Source organism: Taudactylus pleione, unplaced genomic scaffold, assembly GCF_031769625.1.
Source record: "Taudactylus pleione unplaced genomic scaffold, aTauple2 ptg000276l, whole genome shotgun sequence".
NCBI lineage: Eukaryota > Metazoa > Chordata > Amphibia > Anura > Myobatrachidae > Taudactylus > Taudactylus pleione.
In genome coordinates this window covers 11,403,721-11,425,745 of record NW_028284678.1, presented here as the reverse complement: position 1 = coordinate 11,425,745, position 22,025 = coordinate 11,403,721, and the positions used below count along the sequence as shown (strand labels likewise).

Below are 22,025 nucleotides of genomic sequence, written 5' to 3'. Positions count from 1 at the left end.
CATCTAAAGTTATGCTTAATGCGCCAGAAACGGCTAGTCCTGTGCCTTTTGGACGTGATAACGTGCCCATGCGCGGCATCTTGCTCACAGCATCTGCAGCAGCTGTCTTAAGGTGACTACACACACTAGACTATATTTTGCGCGATTTGGCTGATTCTGACGCATCGGAACGACAATTTGTGCAAATCGTCTAGTGTGTACCCTCAATGTATCTGATCATGTGTGCTCCCGCGCATTGTCGGAGACATTGCTCATTGGACCTGCTGCAGGTACAAAAAGTGACATCGTTGAGATGTCGCTCCCGACATCGCCAAGTGATTATGCACTTGCCGATGCCGGGACTACCGCTGCGTCCCATCGCTTTCGACATCAGCTGGGTACACTTCGCTTAGTGCGTACCCAGCTTTAGACTAGTATCGGGCATGTATGTTAGAATAGCAGGCTTAGTGCATCACAAGTTTTTCAGTAGATGTTGAAAAGGTTTTTAAAATTTGACATATGAAGATTTGCCTCTTATATGAAGTTATCGTTGATTTAACAGTGGTATATTATAAGAAAATCACATTGCATGTGTGTTAATAGAGGTTGGCAACAAAATTATTTGATTTCATTGCTTGCAATGTTTTGCCCACAACTGTATAGAACCTACTTTTTTTTTTTTTTTTACATTTATATTTGCTTATCTCATCATCATAGCAAATAGTATGGTTTTGTTCTGGGTCAAGTGATTGTCAGCTGCTGCATCACAAATACATTCCTGCAATGTTTCAGGCTATAAGTTACAGCAAGGTTCTCAAGTGATGCTCAGTCTAGATTTTATCTTTTTTTTTGTATGGGAAAATGGATGTTTTCTTGCGCTCTATAGGAGTGATTCAATTAGTTGTGGTACTTAATGTAGGGTTTTAGCAACCAGTCTAAGTGCCCAGAGCTATTCAGTTATTTCCCGCTGTAAGCCATAGCTCTCAGGTTAAGTGCCTGAAGCTATGCAATTACCACCACCTGCGGTAACATTGCATCTAGCTCCTGGAGCACTATTTAACGTGGATTTTTGCTCACACCTTAGGAGGGTGCAAGCAGAAATCTGTGTTAAATGCACCTCAGGGCTAGTTGCAGAGCATTAATTGAATAGCTCCAGGTCTCAACACTGCAGCTGAAACCACACTGTGAGTACCGCAGCTAATTGAATCGCCCCCTATATTTGTGCCTACCAAGAGACCATTTAGGACAAGGCTGGGCAAAATGCATGCGGTCTGCAAGGCAGTTGGGTCCAGCCCGATGATTATTACTGCAGACACTTCTCTGGCATTGTGCTGTGGTTGCAGGGCCCGGCGGCACAAACCGTGAACTTTTTGAATAGAGACGGAGAATAGAGCCACTGGAGACTGTTATTCAAAATGTAATGTAAGGTGTGAGCTGCCAGGAGAGGGGAAAGAGAGATCTGAGCTGGAGAGGAGACGGGCTGCATTAACTTCCATCAAGTCATTCAGTATCTTAGATGGGACATGCATTCTTTTGTTGAAATGTATGTATTTATTTATTACATACATAACCGGGAGAATACTGCCCTTCTGGCTTTCAGGTCCAGTCCACATCTTGCAGCCCTTGACCATTCACCAAGACCTGCCAAGTGCCCCCCCCAGCTGAAATAAGTGCCCACTCCTGATTTAGGAGGAATCCTTTTTTTTTTGCAAACTAGTTAAATTGCAATTGTATTAGATTTTGCCAGTTCCCCATCAGCATAATAATAGTAATGCTTTGCAGTTGATAATTGAAATCCAGTTAAGAAAAGACCCAGGCCAGGAGTCTATCCGGTTATTTTGTACAGGCAAATATTTGTAAAGGTTGTGGCCAGCAACTGCTCAAAACCGTTGCCCATCACTGCATCAGACAGTTGTCTTTGCCCCATGGTGACGCCTGATGTTCCGAAACATCATTAAGGGTTATATTGAGCTAGTTAAGATAAACCTGTAAATCTCCCAAGATTACTACAGATATTAAAATGCTCCTTGCTGAAAATTTTTGTCTACCACTGTTAGTCAAATCATTGCCCACTAATTGTTGAATATCCAGGTTGTAGTGTGGGTGGCGCCAGTTTTAATTACCTATACCTTGACTCGATGCTTGGATTATATTTAAATTAGCTTTGTTCTTCAAACTGGCACACATTACGATTGGGTCATTCATTCTGACAGTTGTATGATTCTTAAAACTTCAACAAATGTGTGGATAAATAATACATTTAACTCAGTCCAATTTTAGTGATAAAATTAATTGCTAATCCAATTGGATTATGTGGAAAAAATGGATTTGCCAAATGACGTGTTATAATCTTACAATTGGTCAATGACCTTACAGGACACATGCACTGAAATTCTTTTTGCGGTTAGAGAAACTCCTTGGCGTTTTTAAACGGTAACCATACTAGATTGCAAATGCTGGTGATTGTAAGAACCCAGGGAAGATGTGCATTTCTATCTGTGCAATCACTCAAAACTTGATGTAGTTGGCCTCCCGGCGCGCAGAATGCTGGCGCTCACATTCCCACCGGTGTCTGCGATCCCTACGGTATGGGTTAGGCACTAGGGAGAGGGTTAGGGGTAGGTTGCGGGGTGGGCTAGGTTTAGGCTGCGGGATAGTTGGGGTAGGGTTAGGAGAAGGGGTTACATTACTTGCCTGCAGGCAACAGGGTTTCAACAGTCACGATTCCAGTGCCGCGTTTCTGACCGCTGGCATCACGTACCCAACCCCTTGACACTATAGACCAGGAGCAGTTATTGAAGCACAGACACTACCTGGCTCTTGGGGCACATCTGTCAGTGTCACAAAATTGGTAGGTAGCAAAGGTGGCATTATTCATATGCTTTCCAGCTCTAACCTGCTGTACTCCCAACCAGGGCAATGGCTAACTAGCTTTGTGCCCTGAAAATGCTCATTTTTTTTTCTTCTTTTTTTTAGGCTGCTTTAGTATATATTTGATTTATTCTGTAGAATTATTTCAGCCTAGGGGCCATGTCTCAGTGCATCTTACTTTTCCTGTCCAATTAGAAGCGTAAATGTACATGAATTTTAATGAATAGAAATGTGTAGAAAACCACTGGCCACGCTATAAGCTGCATTATGTTATCATAAGTGTATCCCCTATCACCCCAATTTTAAAATACCAATACACAGAAATGTTTTGAGAACAACCCAAATCTTGCGCTCACTCAATTTCTCTCGCATATGGGTAAAATGGGGAAAAAAAATAGTATTCGTTATGGTAAAACCTTTGTCAAGTGTAGGTAATCACACCCACCCTTTCGCAGAGGGGGAAGAGCCTTAAGTATATCTTTCCTGGTACGTCTCTCTGAAGGACAATCAATATCCCAATAAGTAAATTATCAGAGTACTTCCAGGTTTTTGAATGTTTTATTCCGCCAAAGGTTTAAAAATCCCACAGGGAAGGGGACTGTACTCAACTGGAATAGAGTTACTATTTATGTCCATACAAACAGTCTGAGGGAATCCAGATAGTCCATGATGGCTGTTCTCATGGATCTTCACGAGACCTATGTCCAGCAAAACAGTGTCCCCCTCCTGAATCCATCTGTCTGAATAAAACATTCTATTTATATCTGGAAGGACTCTGATAATTTACTTACCTGGATATTGATCGGCCTTCAGAGAGACATACCAGGAAAATATAGACAGTGCAAGTTGTCTTTTTGTCATGTATCGATGATTTCACCAGGTAGCACCTCCTGAAGTTTTTCCTGGTGATGGTTTGTATTTTCCACCAGGGAGAACACGATGTTTGGTGCAAAACCTGTATAACATTATTTATTCAATAACTAATACGTTTTGTTTTTTCCCTTTTCTTCCAATTCTTTCCTCATTTTACCCATATGTGAGAGAACTTGAGTGAGTGCAAAATTTGGGTTAGCAAACTTTTTCTGTGTATTTGTACATGAATTCTGTTTGAAGAATTTTTGTTTTATTGGCTTGTAGGCTTAATGGGGGCATTTAATTTTTTTTTTTTAGCAGCGGTAATGGTCGCCCATTGTAGCAATTCAATTGTTATTGCTCCTGTTGTGCCCAATTAGTCTGCGTCCTGGTTAGGGCGTGCAAACAGCAGTTTGTGTATTCAAACCATGGACATCGCATATATGTGCTCGCCACCAGAGGAGGCTGCGAGCAGAAATGTGCCGCAGCGGCATTTGCTCCCGAACGGAGCAACAATTGACTTGCTCTCTCAGGCGCTAATTAGCATGCCGCATAAAACAGTTGAGTTCCCCTCCATTGAGTAAATGTCAGGAATTTAATTTTGTGTCTGCCCCATTCTCTTCCTCATATTTGTCTTGTGTAATAGTTACGTAATTTCAGCTGTGCTTGTTTGCACTTTACACAATGTTCTTGCATTACAAAGGGTTTTTTGTTTTTTTTGATACACCGTTGCCTGGTCACTAGTTGAGGGTTTTTTTTTTTTAAATTGGCAAATTTCATAACTGTAAATTAAGGTCTTTATAAACCTTTTGGGAGCGATTCAAATGTTTTGGCCAGCGGCTGTCAGTGACCGGCGCCCAACGGAGCAATTCAATTGTTGCTCTGTTCGGGTGTGAACCGGCGCCAAAATTTCTGCTCTTCACCTCTCCTGAGGAGGCGAGCAGAAATGTGTGAATTGGCTGTGGTTTTGGCGCCTTAACCTGACTTTAGCCGTTGTATGCAGCTAAACCCAGTCTGATTAGACGCAATAAGCATGATTATTAATGGGGCACGCAATTAAATAGTTTTTGTAACAGTGGTTGTCCATTGATTACCGAGACTTAAAAAAAACAATTGAATCGCCCCCTTGGAAAGCTAAAATAACATTTATTTTTCCTGGTGTGTTTACATTTTTTCATGTCCACAAAATCCTGGGAATGTGCTTGCAAACAACATGAAGTCTTAGACACACAGGGTGGAATTCAATTGTTTTCGCGGCCACTTTAGACGGGAGACCTCTGGCCGCTATTCAATTGTTACAGCTTTTCGCGCTGATCGTGCCCAAAGTGGTAGGGTTTAGCCGCGTAAATCGCCTAACCCCGTCCAAAGTGCTGGGCGCAATCGCAAAAAGTGCTGTTTGGGCACCCCAACAGGTCACTTTCCACCGATTTCAGCTCGCACCCCTCTAGGGCTGAGAGCTGAAATTGAGCGCTGGCAGCTGATCGCGCCCGACAGGAGCAACAATTGAATAGCTCGGTCGGGAGCGATGGGGCCTGGAAACCATTGAATTCCGCCCAAAGGGTGGGAGGGGAGTATTCAGTTTGCTGTGGGACTTACCACGGGCTTTTAGCTCACCAGATAAGAGCCCAAAGCTATTCAATTCCTGCCTGCGGTTAACCCTGAGGATGCACTTAATGAGAAGGGTGCAGACAGTAATCTGTTAAATGCACCCTTGGGGCTTACCATGGGTTTACTGTGTGTGGTAATTGCAAGCTCAGGGCACGTAAACCGTAATCTATGCCTTACTGTGCATTAGAAACCGGGTTTACAGCAGAATATGATTAAATAGCTCCAGGCACTTAACTCAAGAGCTATAAGCTCACAGTTAAGCAGCGTACACACTTGGCGATTAGGAAAGACAGTACAATTACAACATCGTAATCGTACAGTCGTTCCTGATCCCCTGTAGTGCCTACACTGAACGATATGTTGTTCAGTGTAGGCACCCTCCCTCATCCCTGAACGTGGCAATCTGATTGACCTACATATTCAGACGATGATAGTTGTCGGAAACGACCAGCGGGAGCGCGCATCGCTGGTCGTTTCTGACATTATAGTGCACTGTTAATGAGCGATTGATTACGATGTCGTAATCGTTCAATCGCTCATTAATATTGCCAAGTGTGTATGCTGCATAAGTCCTGCAGTAACTGAATTCCCGCCGGCCCCCACTGTTTAATGCCAATGTACCATGTATTTAGAGATTTTAAAATGGAAACGCCTTAAAGATCATTTCCGGTTAATGTTTTAAGATCAAATAAAGTTGCAATGTGCATTGTAACACGTACCATTTTAAAGAAATAATGCCTCGAGTATACATTGCATGTCTTCCATCTAGCGACTTGTGTCTGCATTCATTTGGGTCTAGTAAATAGTAATAGACTATCAAATGCAATAAGAAACGTCTGTTCGTACTACTTTTGTTATGAGGTGGCTGGACCTGGACACAGCTTGCTGTATTTTGATCCTACCACCTCATAAAATAAAATTTATCTATGCACCATTAAAAAAAGTATGGGGGGAATGCGGATAGCATCGCAGGGATGTAACTCCCGGGGTAAGTGCCCGGAGCTATTAAATTGTTGACTCGCTAAGCCTGCGATTTAGTGGATTTCTGCTTGTCAATCAGTTTTCTCTGGAGGGTACAAGTGTCACATCGAGCAGTAAATTCATGCTTCTATTTCCACATGTGGTCAGCAGTGTTTGATTTCTAACCACCTTTTCCTGGCCATGGTGCTGTAGTGAGTGTCTGGCCATACCTGTGTGTCAGCTCTGAGGGGGAGCTTGTGTTGTCTGCAGTGCCCTAGTGCAGAACCCTACCATTTGGTGAACATAGGAGCATTGTTTAGCTAATGAAAACTACTGGAGTTGTCTATTAAATTCGGCTTCAAATTTAGCATATTTGCTGAATAGTAACCAAATAGTTGTCATTTTAGAAATTAGTAGTCTTAATATTTTGATTACTTAAAAATCTTATAGATACCCTGCTGGAATGATCAGAGAAGCGTTTATTAGTACCATTTCCATATATACCTCCATGTATTGTGACCGCTGTTATATAATATTTGCATATGAGCTCAGCGGTTACAAAATTGACATGCCGATATAAAGTTCTGACATACAATATGTAATGTGTACCCAACATGTGTGCTATTAAATTTTTGTATTGAAATTCAATACATTTTAAATATCGGATGTAACCAATGTAAGAAACCACACATATATATTTATGCTAAATGTAATATATTAAAATTTTTCTGAAAATGAATAAAAAAATAAATCTTGATTACTTGCCTTGGTTGTGCTAAAGTTGTCTATTTTTTTTTTCTTTTCTTGTAGCTCTTTTCGCTCATGGACATGAAGCCTCCCATTTCTCGGGCAAAAATGATTCTAATTACTAAGGCTGCAATAAAGGCCATTAAGGTAAAACCAGTTATTTACATTTCTGCTTTGCGTTCATTACTGTAGGTTTTTTAATTATATTTGGCAGCCACTGTTAATGTGGTGTGCACAGTGAAGGCTGTAACTTTGATAATATTTACTGTGGAAGGCTGGGTGCACAAATCCAGAAACTATTCATGCCTTCTATTGGTCAATATCGCAACCATGTGTTAAACGGATACAAGAATCCTATTTGTTTCAATTTATTCTATTCTGTCATAAACTTCAGATATCTAATTTTCTATATACATACTTTCAGGGGTCACCAAAATGTTTTAAAGTTGAGGAGTCAGCTTAAAAGTTTAGGGACCAGATCATCGTCCCCAACTAAAATATTTGAAAACTTGTATAGGTAAAGCAGATTTGTATGAAAAAACAACCTATATAAAAACATAGCTGTTTGTAGTGATCCTGCCGGCCTGGGGGTTGAGCAGGGCATCATCTGCTTTTGGCACACGCTCCGCAATTCGTCACACTTGGCGTGACAAGCACTCACGGAGGTGATGGGCTTCCCCCAAGCTCTCCCCTCACTGTGCGTAGATGTCGGGCGCATGGCATCTATTCACCGAGCTACGATCGGTAACCGCAACGTTTCCCACCCACGAGATACTGCTGCTCGAGGGTAGTGATGGCACAGAGCAGGCAATTTTAGAGGAGCGTTTTTCCTCTTTAAAATCGGGCAGGGCGCGGCGCCCAGCTAAAACCTAGCGGGAAAACTTGTGCGGTTTGTGTCCACATACTGTATTACCAGGTTGTGCTTATGTCTAAAGCAAGTCATATTGTTGGGGTGCTCATTGGACTAATGGTGCATACACACGATCAAATAAAAAGGATGATATAAATGATATCGCTTGATCATTTATATCGTCCTTTTTTTTTTTTTTTTTTTTTTTTATAGCCCCCTCCAACGATGCGCGGGCATGGATGGTCTGTATCGACCATCGCCCGTGCAAGCAGGCCAACCTGGTCGATATCGACCAGGTTGGCCTGTCGTTAAGTCGTTTGGGGGTTGGTGCATGTTGCTGGATGTTCGATACTGAACATACAGCACATGCAGGACGATCAGACAACGAGATCTGATTGTTGTCTGATCGTCCCGTGTACGGGCCATTAGAGACATAGAATTTGACGACTGATAAGAACCACTTGGTCCATCTAGTCTTCCCTTTTTTATCTTTTTGGTAACCTCAACCCTATGTGATCCTCAGTTCTTTGTAAGGATATTCTTATACTTATCCCAAGCATGTTTTTAAATTGCTCTACTGTCTTGGCCTCTACCACCTCTGATGGGAGACTATTCCACTTATCTACTACCCTTTCTGTGAAGTAATTTTTCCTCAAATTTCTTTTGAAACTACCTCCCTCTAGTATCAGTGCATGTCCTCGTGTTCTAATACTTCTCTTCCTCTGAAGAATGTCTCCCTCCTGCATTTTGTTAAAACCCATGATATATTTGAAAGTGTCTATCATATCCCCCCTTTCCCATCTCTGCTCCAAACTATACATATTATACTGGTGGTGACAATCCCATACATCGATGACCTCCTGATCAAGGCCCCCATCTCTAGAAATCCTTTGGTCCCATGTTCATCTGACTCATTTATTGAATAAATTATAAAGCCTTTTTCTCTCACTAAATGTGAATATTTTATACCCTTTGTTTATGTACTGTTTAAGATATCAGTTATTATGTGCAGTTATTTGTGAATAGGGGATATGGTGATCTTCAGTTGCTGATTTTTTTTTTTGATTTTTTTTTTCTCCTTCTGCCAATAGCTTTACAAACATGTGGTCCAAATTGTGGAAAAGTTCATCAAAAAAGTGAGTGGGTTTCTCGTTTTTTGTGTTTTTTTCCCAGAAACTTATTTTGGTTTGTCTTTTTTAATTTCTTCAGAATACAAATCTACCTTTTAATTTATACAGCTTCTCAGACACGATCTGCCTTCAGATTTGAAAGCTGTATCTCATGTCGTAATATCTCATGGTTGCACAATTTCAGATTCTGTTTTGTGTTTTTTTGTTTTCACCACCTGCCAGAAAATATTTATAAATTGTCTCTGGAAATACTCACGAGTTTTGTTCTCTCTTTTTATCTTCCTAGTGTAAACCAGAGTATAAAGTCCCTGGATTGTATGTCATTGATTCAATTGTTCGTCAGTCTCGCCATCAGTTTGGATTTGACAAAGATGTATTTGGTCCAAGATTCACAAAAAACCTAACTGCTACTTTCCAGTGTTTGTATCTCTGCCCTACAGAGGAGAAGGTATTGCAAGCGAATATATCTGTAATGGTTTATGTAATGGATATATATATATATGGTGATAATTTGGTTATCTACTCCTCACATTTCATTGTAGTCTTTATGTGTAGCTAGTCTAAAGAAACTATGTTTCGTGACAGAAAATGTTTCAGAGATGGAGCCTACCTTAATGGGCCAACATGTGCACAGCAGAAACATTGCTGGATGTTCGGCGGCAAATTGCCTTTAACTCGACCCCAGAAGGTCATGATAGAAATTATAGGCAAAGTTGAGCTTTGATTTGAGGTAGTTTATGAAATGGCGTAGGACTATATGGTGTCTAATATAGTGTCTGTTTCCTCAGTCACTTGAATTTATTAAGTCTGCAGTGCTGTAATTTCGCTTTAAATATCCTCTAAACGATACATTGCATACACACTGATAAGACATACGACAGCGCAGTGTGTCGTTACTTGCATGTAACTGCACCATGTCCTTCATTGCATCTTCCCATCTACCATGTGAACAGCAGATGTGACAATGTGATTGACGACGCATAGGGCGCACACGCTAAACGATGTGTACAATATATTGTTGTTGATCTGCCTCGGAACGCTATGTCGTACAATATATTGTTTAGTGTATACCCAGCTTAAGAAACTGAATTCGATCCCAAAATGATTAATTGGTAAATCTCGAGCCGTCAACAAATGTTACTAAAAAATTGGTTATAGCTAACTCTTTCTTAAACCAATTTTCTAGAGTAAGATCGTCCGAGTGTTGAACTTGTGGCAAAAAAACGGAGTGTTTAAAATTGAAATCATCCAGCCATTACTAGACATGGCAGCAGGTGCAGCAGCAGCAGAATTACTGGCAGACAGCTCTGCCAATGAAGAAGGTAAGACTTCTGTGAAATGAGGATATTCTGCTATTACAGATTTGTAGTTCAACTTAATATTGCATTTAATAGGCTGAGATAGAATTTACATCATGTACAGCAGCGGAAGTTTTTAGCAATATGTTGGTCAAAAAGATCTAAAAAGGTTGCACATCGATGCTTTATTAACCTTTATACACTGCCTACATATTACAATGCTCTTTATAGATAATCATCCTTTTCAGTGTTTGACCTAGAGGAGCTTGCAATCACACAAAACACACACATGCACTACTTTTTCCTTCCCCTGGAGAATACTGGGTTCAGGAGTCTGGCACTTTTAAACACTGCTCTTTTGCTCCTCCCCCACCTATACCCTGGTATCTTCTCCAAGAAAGTTTTTCAAGTGCCCAGAGCAGTTATGTCAGGCTACTGTAAGCCTGTACTATTTTTTTCATGTCCTCTTATTTAAGCCAACCTACTGCAACTGACTGCGAGCCTTGTTTCCATAGTCACAAGGAAATCTACCATGGCGCATACTTTGCCTTCCCAGTGGTGTTCTGTGGTTTGTTTCCATACATTTTTCTGTTGGAACAGTGTTTTACTTCCACTTCCTTCCTGTACACCACCTGTCTTTGAGCTTTGTTTGAAAATAATAGGTTACATGCAGTAGCCGGGGTATAGGGCGGAGGAGCCTTGGGTATGACCATTGATTGATTTATTTTTTTTTAAATGCCCAGGCTCTTTGCACCTGTGCATGTACCTCGGTGTTCCCCCATGCGAACCGCGAAAATAATTTTATGGCAAGTACAAAAATCCCATTTCAGTCTTCGCTTGTGTGAACAAAGTGATGGAAGATGGACCGAAATGTTGGCACATGGTCTTTCAACTGGCACTTGGTCAGACACATCAGACAGATCCTGCTAACTATCTTAAGGAAGCTACCAGTGATGCAGGTCTAGTATATTCCAGAATATCTGCATCAGCAATTGAAGCTAGATGGGCCTTGTGGCTTTATACCTGGCAAGGTGAGTCTTAATCCAAAAGATTGAGAACCTCTTTGGATCAGAGCTAGATAAAATGATTGCTCTTGCAGCACCAATGTCCTGAGGGCCGTCATTTTGATACTTTCACCTTTCAGGTAGAACCAGAGCACAGAGGACCATTTGCTACCCCTCATGGAGGCCAATATAGAGGTTGGCATGCATGGATGGTCTGTCATTCAGCAGCTAAGACCACTGACAGGCCATCAGCATGACTGGTTTTCCTCTCACCCAGGAGCTGCTGTGGTGGGCACCCATCTGCCTTTTTAGGGACAAATGGTCAGAGACCACTTCTGTTCTTCGGTCAGGGGGATCATCTCAAGGAGGGGGCTATAAGATGGACCTCTTCAGTACACCACCTTGCCGTGTCTTCACTATAGTTTTACTTGCAGACAAAGAGAAGGGTCTTGTCTTGGAAGCAGCAGGTACTTCTGTCCCAGAGAGCGAGAAGGGTAAATGGGATTCAACTCAAACATTTTTCTAGTTTAAAAACCAGCTCATATGGAGCGATTCAATTCGGAGCCAGGGATGTTGGTCCCGGAGCTATTCAATTCAATCCTCGTAGTTTAGTACGACTACAAGTTGGAGATTGCTGGTTCTCGTGACTTAACCTGGGTGCTTAGTTGCAAAAACCGGCATTCTTTGACTAAAGTGCCAGCTGCGAGGCTGTTAGCCCCGCTCTAAGCCGTCAAATAGCCTCGTGGCTGGCACTTTAATAGGATTTCTCCTTGCACCCTCAGGAGGGTGCGAGAAGAAATCCTTTAGTCACCCTGACAGCACGCTGAATTGAATAGCTCCGAGAGCTCCCTCCCGGTGCCATCAGCTGCTCGCTGAACTGAATCTGCCCCTTACCTTCCAATTCTCAATTTAAACTCTGTTGATGCACATCTCAGAATATACAAATTTGGAAGCTCTGGTATGAAACAAGGAGAATTCATTGTGTCCTTGACATAAATGACTCCTATCTTAGGGCTCGATTCAATTGCCCGCGATGATAATAGCGCCGGGAGATAGCTCCCAGAGCTATTCAATTGTGTGCAGTGTTTAGTCGGTGAATCCCCTTTCCCGCGACTAAACACCCTGTGTAAGGCGCGAGAACGGCCATTCCCCGACCTAACTTCCCAACGTGATGCTGTTTTCCAGGCGTGATGAGCAGAAAACAGCCTCGCGCCGGGACTTCTGTCGGATTTCTGCTTGCATCCTCGGAGGGGTGCGAGCAGAAATCCTTAGTCGGGGTTAGCTGCGCGGTGTATTGAATAGCTCCGGGAGCTGATTCCCGGAGCTATTCACTTCGCGCAGGATAGAATCGAGCCCTTTATGTTCCTATTTGTCTGGAACATCATATTCTGAAATTAACCATTAAAATTCCTTCTTCTGTCTGTCATCAGAGTCTAGAGTACAGATGTGTCCTCCCTCTCCTTCCCCATCTGCTTCGAGAGCTTGTGAATAACTCAAAAGGTATTGCAGTCTCATGTATGGATCTTCAATATGCTGGAGTCCAACCTAATTCCATCCCAGAGGATAGTGTTTCTAGTAGTGATTTCTGATAGTTATACAGCGGTTCTTTCTCCCCACCACACAGTTTCTATCGGTTTGTGTTGAAGCAACTAATGGTTTAAATTCACCTATGCATGAGACTCTTTGGAACAATTAAAGCCACTTTCAAAGTGGTACCGCTATCCTAATTCCACTCTACTGATTTTCAGAGGGAACTTCTCCTGAGATGGGACAAATCTCTTCTAAATCTGTTCCAGCTCATCCCTTTCACCACAGATTCTTCTCTCACTGATATGGTGGTTGCAGATAAACAACCTAAGCAGACCCAAACCGGATCTTCAAAGTATAACAGGAAGGACTCTGGATGCTGCTAGCGCAGCATTTTCAGGATATCGCTTGGTCCGCAATTTTTTTCAGATATGACTTAAATTGCAGGCCAGTTACTATCGGGGCATAGAACGACTGGCTTTAATAGTGTTGAAGCTACTGCTTTAAAACATTGTAGAAAATAGTTTTCTGACAGTGCAGTAATAAGTGCTCAGAGCTAGGAAACCTCTTTCCACCAAAACTATCACTGCGTCTAGAAATCATAGGTCACTTAGAATTTGAGGAAGACATTTTCAATTTATTTCCTGTTATTTGGTCTACTCCAGTTTTTGCAGGAGGATTTAATTCCATAGTTTAAAATAGAGTTCCTTATAAGTTATAATCTTTCTGTTCTCTTCTGGAGAATAAAGTGTGACCCTCTTCTAGAAGCGATTTAGTTCTCCCCTAGTCTTTTGGTATTTGAGTTCAGTGATTAAAGTTTTTGCAACAAGATCATTTTCAGCCACTCTGAAACAGTGGATGTGAAGTTTCTCACATGGAAAAAGGTTTTGTTTTATTCCCACAGCTTGGTGTGTCATTGCTGGAGCTTCTGTCCTCCAGATATCCTTGTTTTTTCATGAATTCAGGCTATATTTGTATGAAACAATGTTTTCATACTAAGGGTATTTTGAAGTTCCATTTACATCAAGACCTATAATTCCGACACTGGTTTTGGAACCATTTACTGAGGAAAAGGGATCTCTTAATTCTTTGGATGTCTTTAGGGCCTTTAAGTTCTGTTGCGTGAGTGCTCTCCTGATCCTCTCGGGATGCCTACACAGGTTGTTTTGCCTGCATCCAACCAAATGATTGTTAGATGGATTACGGCCATGATTCACCACTGTTACATTGTATTCGGAAAACCCATTCCTGACAATGTGAATGGCCATTTCCAGGATTGGTGAGCTCCAGCTTTGCATCCCACCCATGTAGGATTCAAGGTTGAAGTATTGAAGTCTGGGACTGTGTGTTTTATTTTTCCCACCCAGCTTTGTGTATCGCGTTATACACGCGAGATGAATAAAACCAAGTAATTTTACCGACCTAAGAGTGCATTGATATAAACTCTTAAAATAAAACTTTGAAATTATGAATGTTTCCTCTTAAACAAATGGTCACAAACTATTGTTTTGCAGGATCTCCACCTCCTGTATTACCATTAGAGCTTAATGAAGATGCTCCCAGCTCTGGGCCTCCTGTATCTGTACCTCAGTTACCCAGCTCAGATGCCTTTGCAGCTGTAGCTCAGTTGTTTCAAAGCAGCCAAGGCCAACAGGTAAGCGGTGGTGTGAGGTTTGTTATATTTTACTGAAGTGAAAGTTATTGTGCTTGTAGACATCAGAATAGTAGAACTAACCTGCTTGTGATTAGCTTGCTGTATGTAGGCTGAAGCCACAGTCCAAGCTTGCAGGGTAAGAAGTTTGTAGGACTAGAAGATGGAGGAAACCTAGAACGCTCAAGCGAGCCCTAATGCTGTCTGTTTTTCTCTCTTGTGTACTGCAAGTAGGGTGGGTAGGCATGGCCCTGGGAGGAGGGCTTTGTAAATTTTATCCTGTCGATTTGGTGGTGTTACATAATCTTGAACAGAGATGATATAAGACTATAACTACAGTTCCTTACACTGCTAAGTAGCAAAGATGAAACCTTGGGGTAGAGGAAAAGCTAAGACTGCAACAACTATACAGTCTGGGTTTTTATTAGTAATTATGTATTGATATCTCCTCTTACAGCTCCAGCAGATTCTTCAGACTTTCCAACAGCCTCCTAAGCCACAATCTCCAACTATTGATGAGAATATGTATGCACAGATGCAAGCTATTACGTCTCACATGAATGCCCCAACACACCAGGCAGATAGGAAAACTGCTTTTGATAAGGTGAGGATCTTTAGGAGGAGCTTGGAATTATCCAGCCCTAATCGTGTGCAGAGCATTAATGTTTTTCCTGCATTCTAGTTGCTCGATAGATTTGATTATGACGATGAACCTGAAGCACCTGATGAGCCAAAGAAAGAGGTGTTAAGCCCCTCTCAGTCACCTCCACAGCCCTTGTAAGTGCCCTGAAAATTAGTACCTAATAAATTAAATTACTTAGACTTGTTAATGTTTTGGCTTAATATTATATTACCATTGTACTGCAGCCCATTCCATGGAGAAGCCGTCCAGCCTCCAGCACCATTTACACAAATGCCGGGGCAAATGCCAAACATGGATCAGTTTCAAGTTCTTCAACAACGAATGATGATGCCGCAGGAGTCTATGCTTAATCAGGTGCGTTGTGGTGCTTTTACACATGAATGTATTTGAGTATGTTCCGACCAAACCCCCCCATGTGCAGGTAAACTTTTTTTTTCGTGTTAATATTCGGCTTAACTGGCCTCTGCTCTGGCACAGACTATTCTAATCGACTCCTCCTCTGTTTCACTTTTATCAACTGACCTGGTTTCTTTGCAGACTTCAGTTCCACCAAATGGACAAATGCTTGGATTTGGTATGATGCCTGCTCAAACCTACCCGACCATGGTTCCACCAGTAGTGTCTCTAGCATCTCCCCAGTCTTTTCTACCAACGCCTTTCCCAATTCAGCAAAATGATGTACAGATGGCAAAGGATCCTCAGCAGGTAGAGAAAAAAAAAAACAGCCTTTAAAAGTGTTTGTTTTCCGAAAGTTTTTTTTTTCTTCCTTTGCGTCATGTTTCTCTCTGCCCTGTGCTTTCTCAATGTCTATAATTGTGTGCACTAATAATCCCTTATTGGAGTTATTCCCTCTTTTTTTCGTGTCAGACGAGATAATTTTCTCCTTTTGTTTGACATGAACTTCAACATCTATTAACATAATCGGAACAGTTCTCTGTATGAATTCACATGGATGCTTGGTCTCCTCTATAGCCGTGTTTTGCATTGCTATAGAGGACATTGAGAAGATCTGTGTGAATATTTGTTGACGTTAGGTTGTTATCCCCTCTTTGATAAAAATGTGAGCAGAACTGCATTAGGGTGAATATAAGATATAGTAAGGCCAAATAATAAATTGCCTGAAAGTTAGCCACTTATTTTACTTCTTATCCACTTCCTAAGCCTTTATCTAACACGACCGATGAGGAACAGGTTTAATGCAACATCAGAGAGAGTCTAACCCACTCAGAAACATATCCCCCACCTGTAGAGAGAAGGAGAGCTGCAGATCTGAATGTCTATTTTGGTGGGGGGTTTTCTGTGAGGAGAGCCGGAGGAGCTGGCTTTGAGTGATTAGACACCTCACCTCGGGCCCAGCACATTCATGGCCATCATCCATAGGACATTCACCTCATTGCCAGCTTAGTGCCTAGTGTGTGTGACATTCATGCACTGCAGTCCCTCCCGGGCTCTGGAGTATCTGTACCTTTTGTGCTGAGTGCAGGCCCTAGTTACTGAACTTAATTGCAGTCTCCATGCTCCCAGTGGGGAAAGTACAAACTTCTACCTAAAGCTGTCTCTGGTGTGCGGTCTGTTTGCTAGGTGACACTGACTGCAGTCTGCACAGGTTACACTGTTCCCCAAACTCCCACAGCCCAGATTCAATCTCTGGTATGGAGTGTAATTACTGGAGCAGTATCTCCTTAGGCCTGCTTCTGGTATCCTACAGCCTCATAAGCTGTATGGATGCCACTGAAGGTAACTAAAAGAGCTAACCAGAAGTAAATAAGTGTTTCAAACATAGGACCCGATTCAGACCAGGACGCCAAGCCACGGACGCACACTATGTCCGATAGTCACCCGTATGCATTGCAGTGCGCGTGAACCAGTCGCTGCGATCGGGAATTGTGCTCTCTTAGCACAAAGACTGAGCGCTACTTTGAGTGACAGTGCCGTTTGTGGGTGGTAACAGGGGAAGGTGCTTGTGAATGGAGGAGCGGTGCTGCGATCCCAGGCATGTCTGGGCGTCAAAACTGAGTTTTATGGGTGTGCATAATTAGCATGGAAGCGTCATTGTACACGTCACTTGGTTGTATTTCAGCCTGCAGTGCTTGCGTGCAGCTCTGATGGTTCTCGATTGTTCTGATTTGTCATACACTTTCTGGAGATGCGATCACAGAATTTGCATACCCGGCCACTTTTGGATGCGAGCAATTGCGGCTTAGCATTTGAGTCTGAATTGACCCCAAAGTTCAGTTATTGAAATAAGCATCAAACTGTCTTTAGAGGCTCTATATCCCCAAGATCCAATGTTACACCGCAGGACAATATACATATATTCTTATTCATATTTAATCAAAGTAACAATGTCATGTTGGACATCCTTCTAGGTGTTTGAGTTTTCCAATATGTAGCACCACTGGTTTAAACCTGTTCAATCAAAACTTTCAGCCAAATAGGCCGTGTAGTTCATGCTGTGCTGTAGTAGTTCAAAGCAGTATCAAATGAATTGAGGGTTGCTTAGTTTTTTTTTTTTTTTAACAGAATAATGTTCCATTTATTTTGCTTATTTAGGAAGTACCCATGGAAGTAGAAGAGCCCAGTGTACAAGAATCCAAGCGACACATGCCGGAACGTCAGAAGTCCGTATCCAGGTATGAGATTGAAAAATTAAACAAGGCCCCCTTGATGGCGCAGTTTGTTTCTGTATCCCAGCTTTGCAATCTGCATGATGCTTGTATGCCCATGTAGTCATCCTCTGACTGCTGGGTTTTCTTCCTAAATATAAATGATCTGTTGGTTCTGGCTTTCATTTCTATAGTTATATTGCAAAGTATTGGAGCTACGTAAAAAATGGATAATTGATCAGTTGCCGTCTCTCCTACAGATCACCAAAGAGAAGACGATCCAGATCTGGCTCCCGGTCTCGCAGATCTAGACATAGACGCTCTCGTTCTCGATCCCGTGAAAGGCGCCGTCACTCCCCAAAATCGCGCTCACAGGAAAAACGCGACCGGGAGAAAGAACGGGAGCGCAAGATGAAAGGACTCCCCCCTATTAAACCTAACGCAGTTAGTGGTGAGTTTCCCGGCCAGCGGCCTTTGGATTATTTCAGCGGTGTGTGAGCTCTGCTGGCAGAAAAACTGCTACTCAATAGTTTTCCAGCAGGTGACTCCTTGCTCGTGTGGCAGTTGTTGGAGCGCGGTTTGAAGCATAATGCAGGCAGACCATATAGATATTAGTGTCCTGAATGATCTGGTCTCTCTTTTTATGAAAGATGATCTTTTTTTTTTTTTTTTTTTCCAGAAGTTTTCTCTTAAACAGTAGAGAATGCTCAAATAAAAATAGAGACTGACTGATTTGTGGTGTATATATGATCCGGCTTACCAGCATTTCATCAGGTCGGTTTTTGTATTGTGTGTTTAGTTTGCAGCACCACTCTCTGGGTTGGACAGCTGGATAAAAGAACATCCCAACAAGATGTCGGCAGCCTGTTAGAAGAGTTTGGAGCTATTGAGTCAATCAATGTAAGTCCTAACTGTGCAGCCTTCAAAATTATCTGTGTGGCTATTTCCTAACTTTAAAAAGATTGATGCCAAGGCAGTGTTGTACACTTCTGTGACTTATGGTGATTCCAAGTTGCCCATATGTGTTTTCTATAATCCTAAAGCCATTTTCAAAGAATTGGTATTGACTCTTCAATTGGTACCGACCTATTTCATTTGGATTTTCTGAATGAGGTACTGGACCCCTCCTTTTTGTCTTTAGGCTGCAAACGCGATCAATTAGCTTAACAGTCACCACAGTGAGAGGGAGCCAATCATTCCCATCAACCTGCCTAAACTTGTAAGCTGGCTCCTAGAATGTACAAAACTCTCTCCATCCCTGGTGTAGGTTACGCTAATGCCTTTATTTGTGACTGATATTCCTTTCAATCTTTTTTTTTCCTAGATGATTCCTCCACGGGGCTGTGCCTACATTGTTATGGTGCACAGGATGGATGCATACCGAGCGTTGCAGAAATTGAGTCGAGGAAACTTCAAAGTCAACCAAAAGGCAATAAAGGTAAAATACTCACCATTTATTACCGAAGAATGATATAAATGTATACATAGATAAAACAATTTCGTAACCACTTGCTACTTATTATTCTGTTAGATCACAATTTATAACGCTGTCCTACTGAGCTGCAAAATATTGGGTTTTGGGTTTTTTGTTTTGTTTTTTTCACTTGTATTTCAATGCGGCGGAGATCCTGATTTTGCATTGTGGTGCGCTTCATGTATAACACATGTAAAAATAATACAAACAAACCATACACCAGCAGGGTTAAGTATTATTATTAGGTTATTTTGGCGATAACCAGTTTTTAAAAATCAGATGGTCTTTAGAATTACATTTACCGTTTATAGTACGGATAGGTTGTTTGAGGCCTAATAGGCCACCCATCACACTGCGAGCGGACCCAAATCGTCTGATCTCTGCTCGGGTGCATGCTAATGCTTTTCAGCAATGACCTCATGGGATAAGGGCAGAGTTGGACACCTCCGTCTCTGTAAGACTGGACACTACTCTTCATGGTCATAGATAAACATTTTGTTCCTGTGCATAGGTTTTTAAAAAAAAAAAAATAATAATTTCAACCTACTGTTTGCTGATGTGCGATTATAACTGTTTTCTAGATTGCTTGGGCATTAAACAAAGGAATTAAAGCAGAGTATAAGCAGTACTGGGATGTAGAAATAGGAGTTACCTACATTCCGTGGAGTAAAGTCAAGCCTGAGGATCTTGAAGCATTTTGTCAAGGGGGAATGCTGGATAATGACACTTTGTGTCCAGGTAACTGACTTAATCATCTATATATGCAGAGGAGACTGGTATGTCAGATTTGGTTTACAGTTTTGATATTTAAAAATGTGTCCTTGTTTTAGAATGGAAAGCGTTCAGTAAGAAGGCAGAGAGCACAGATGCACCTCAGAGCGGAGCATCGGACAGTGCACAGACAGACAAGAACTCCCCCTTATCTCAGCCTGTGCCTCTGCTGTCTATCCAGATTCGTCCATCAATGCCTGCAATGGTGAGTCAGAAAACCGTCGTTATGCTTGTAGCTGTCTTTTGATGTGTTTATTGTAATTCTCCGTAACTTATTAATTATTTTAAATTTTCACTGGCGATGTGGTCCGTGACATTCATACAGCCTCTATGACTGTATAGAGTGAGCAAAGCAAGTACTAGAATAGAACAATCTCCAGAGACCGGTTAGGCTGCACCTTCGCTAAACATTATTTGGCCAGATTGACCAATCTAAGTGACACTGAGGGAGGGACTATTCCCAGACAGCTGAACACCACCTCCTCGTCTGAATTTCCACACACAGGAAAGCCCACCTGAAAGCCCTGACAGTGGGTCCTGCATCTCTAATTCTCCTCTTGGAAATTCCGGCTGTATAGAGAAATTTTTCACTGAGGCAGTGTGTCTATGGTTTCTGCCCCATATGTCTGTCATTGCAGAGCTCACTTTCTGATTGTGTAAAGCAGTTTGTCACTTTTAAAATGACCCTCAGAAGGATCTAATTAGTGATCATCATTTAAAAACTTTGGAGTTTACTGTTTCTGGGTACCATCGTAATTCATGGTTTTGTGTAAAATGCCCCTTAAGTGACCCCCTACCCTTGCCATCAGTCCACCTCCACACACTCCTTAAGTTGCAAACAGACCTCCCCCACACTTGGACCCCCTTCCGTGCACTTTGTGCCAATCAGACCTCTCCCACGTCATCAGAGCCTCCTCATGCCCACCATATCATCCCCACTTGCCTTTTAAGTGTGAATCAGACCACCTCCATGCCATCATACACCGCCTCTACACACAGATGCCCTTTAAGTGCCTTTCAGACCTGGCGCACAGCCTGAACCCTCAGGCAGATCATTTTATCTGCCGCAGAGATCAACTTCACGCAGGTACCGGGAGTACCGGCCCCTGTAAGGGAGCCCTCTTTATAAAAAAAATAAAAATAAGAGAATGTACTGACAGGGACATCTCTGAAATCCTAGGGGACATGTGGAAGCTGGGTGTTCACAGCTTACACTGTGATGTAGGTGGTTATTGCTCCAAAATCCCCCCTCTGAATGCACTGTAGGAAAGATTGTTACCTGCCAGCATTTTTAAGTGAAATATGCACAAAAATGTGTACAGACAGGTGCCTAGTGTGCGGTGTGTGTGTGGCTGAGGAACAGGTGCCCCGTGTGCCTGCGAGCAGAGACCATAGCTCGCCACATGTCCTCTAGGGGTGGATGAAGTTTACGTCCTTTTCACCGCCTCTGATGATAACTCGTGGAATGAGGGAGTTTATCTGAAGTACTTGAGCAAGCGGTTCTTAAGCCACATACACACTAGACCAATGGTCTCCAACCTAAATTTGGGTGGGAGCTACTTGAGAAAAATGAGACGTCTTGAAGAGCCACATTTTATTTTTGAAAAACTAAAATCTGGCTAATAATAAATGCATAGTTTTTCTATGAAAAATTGGTTAATAGTGATAAATATCACTGTATTAATAAATGCATTGTTGTTTTTCTATGATGAATGTTGGTTTTAGTTCTAAAAAATAAAATGTGGGAAGCAGGGGGGTTGCTGGATGTTTTGTGCACACGGGACAGTGGATGGGCAGGCCCCACACCCCCTTTCAAAGTGCCTGACTCTACCTCTGATGCCTGAGAGCTGTCAGCGGGAAGTGCGGGGATAAGTGCAGACAACAGCTGGCGCAGTACTGGGGAGCAAGGAGGGAGTTAAGGGCAGGCAGTACTGGGGGTAGGGATTGGACATGGGTGGATTGCAGCTAGGGCAGTACTGGGGGGCAAGGAGTGGGTTTGGACAGGCAGTACTGGAGTTAAGTAGAGGGCAAGGGTAGATAGCAGTTGGGGCAGT

At 42.3% G+C, this 22,025-nt stretch overlaps 1 protein-coding gene across 1 annotated transcript in view; it reads left to right on the top strand.

The window, feature by feature from the left end:
- The window catches only part of SCAF4 (SR-related CTD associated factor 4), a 99,888-nt gene that overhangs the window by 17,328 nt on the left and 60,535 nt on the right, over positions 1-22,025 (top strand). Inside the window, exons 2-16 of the mRNA XM_088481646.1 lie at positions 7,081-7,164; positions 8,959-9,003; positions 9,284-9,445; positions 10,184-10,319; positions 14,341-14,480; positions 14,935-15,081; positions 15,160-15,254; positions 15,345-15,474; positions 15,658-15,825; positions 17,674-17,753; positions 17,987-18,177; positions 18,526-18,626; positions 19,051-19,164; positions 19,782-19,938; positions 20,031-20,176. Of these exons, the coding sequence (XP_088337772.1) occupies positions 7,081-7,164; positions 8,959-9,003; positions 9,284-9,445; positions 10,184-10,319; positions 14,341-14,480; positions 14,935-15,081; positions 15,160-15,254; positions 15,345-15,474; positions 15,658-15,825; positions 17,674-17,753; positions 17,987-18,177; positions 18,526-18,626; positions 19,051-19,164; positions 19,782-19,938; positions 20,031-20,176 (1,896 nt within the window). The remainder of the gene's footprint in view (positions 1-7,080; positions 7,165-8,958; positions 9,004-9,283; positions 9,446-10,183; positions 10,320-14,340; positions 14,481-14,934; positions 15,082-15,159; positions 15,255-15,344; positions 15,475-15,657; positions 15,826-17,673; positions 17,754-17,986; positions 18,178-18,525; positions 18,627-19,050; positions 19,165-19,781; positions 19,939-20,030; positions 20,177-22,025) is intronic.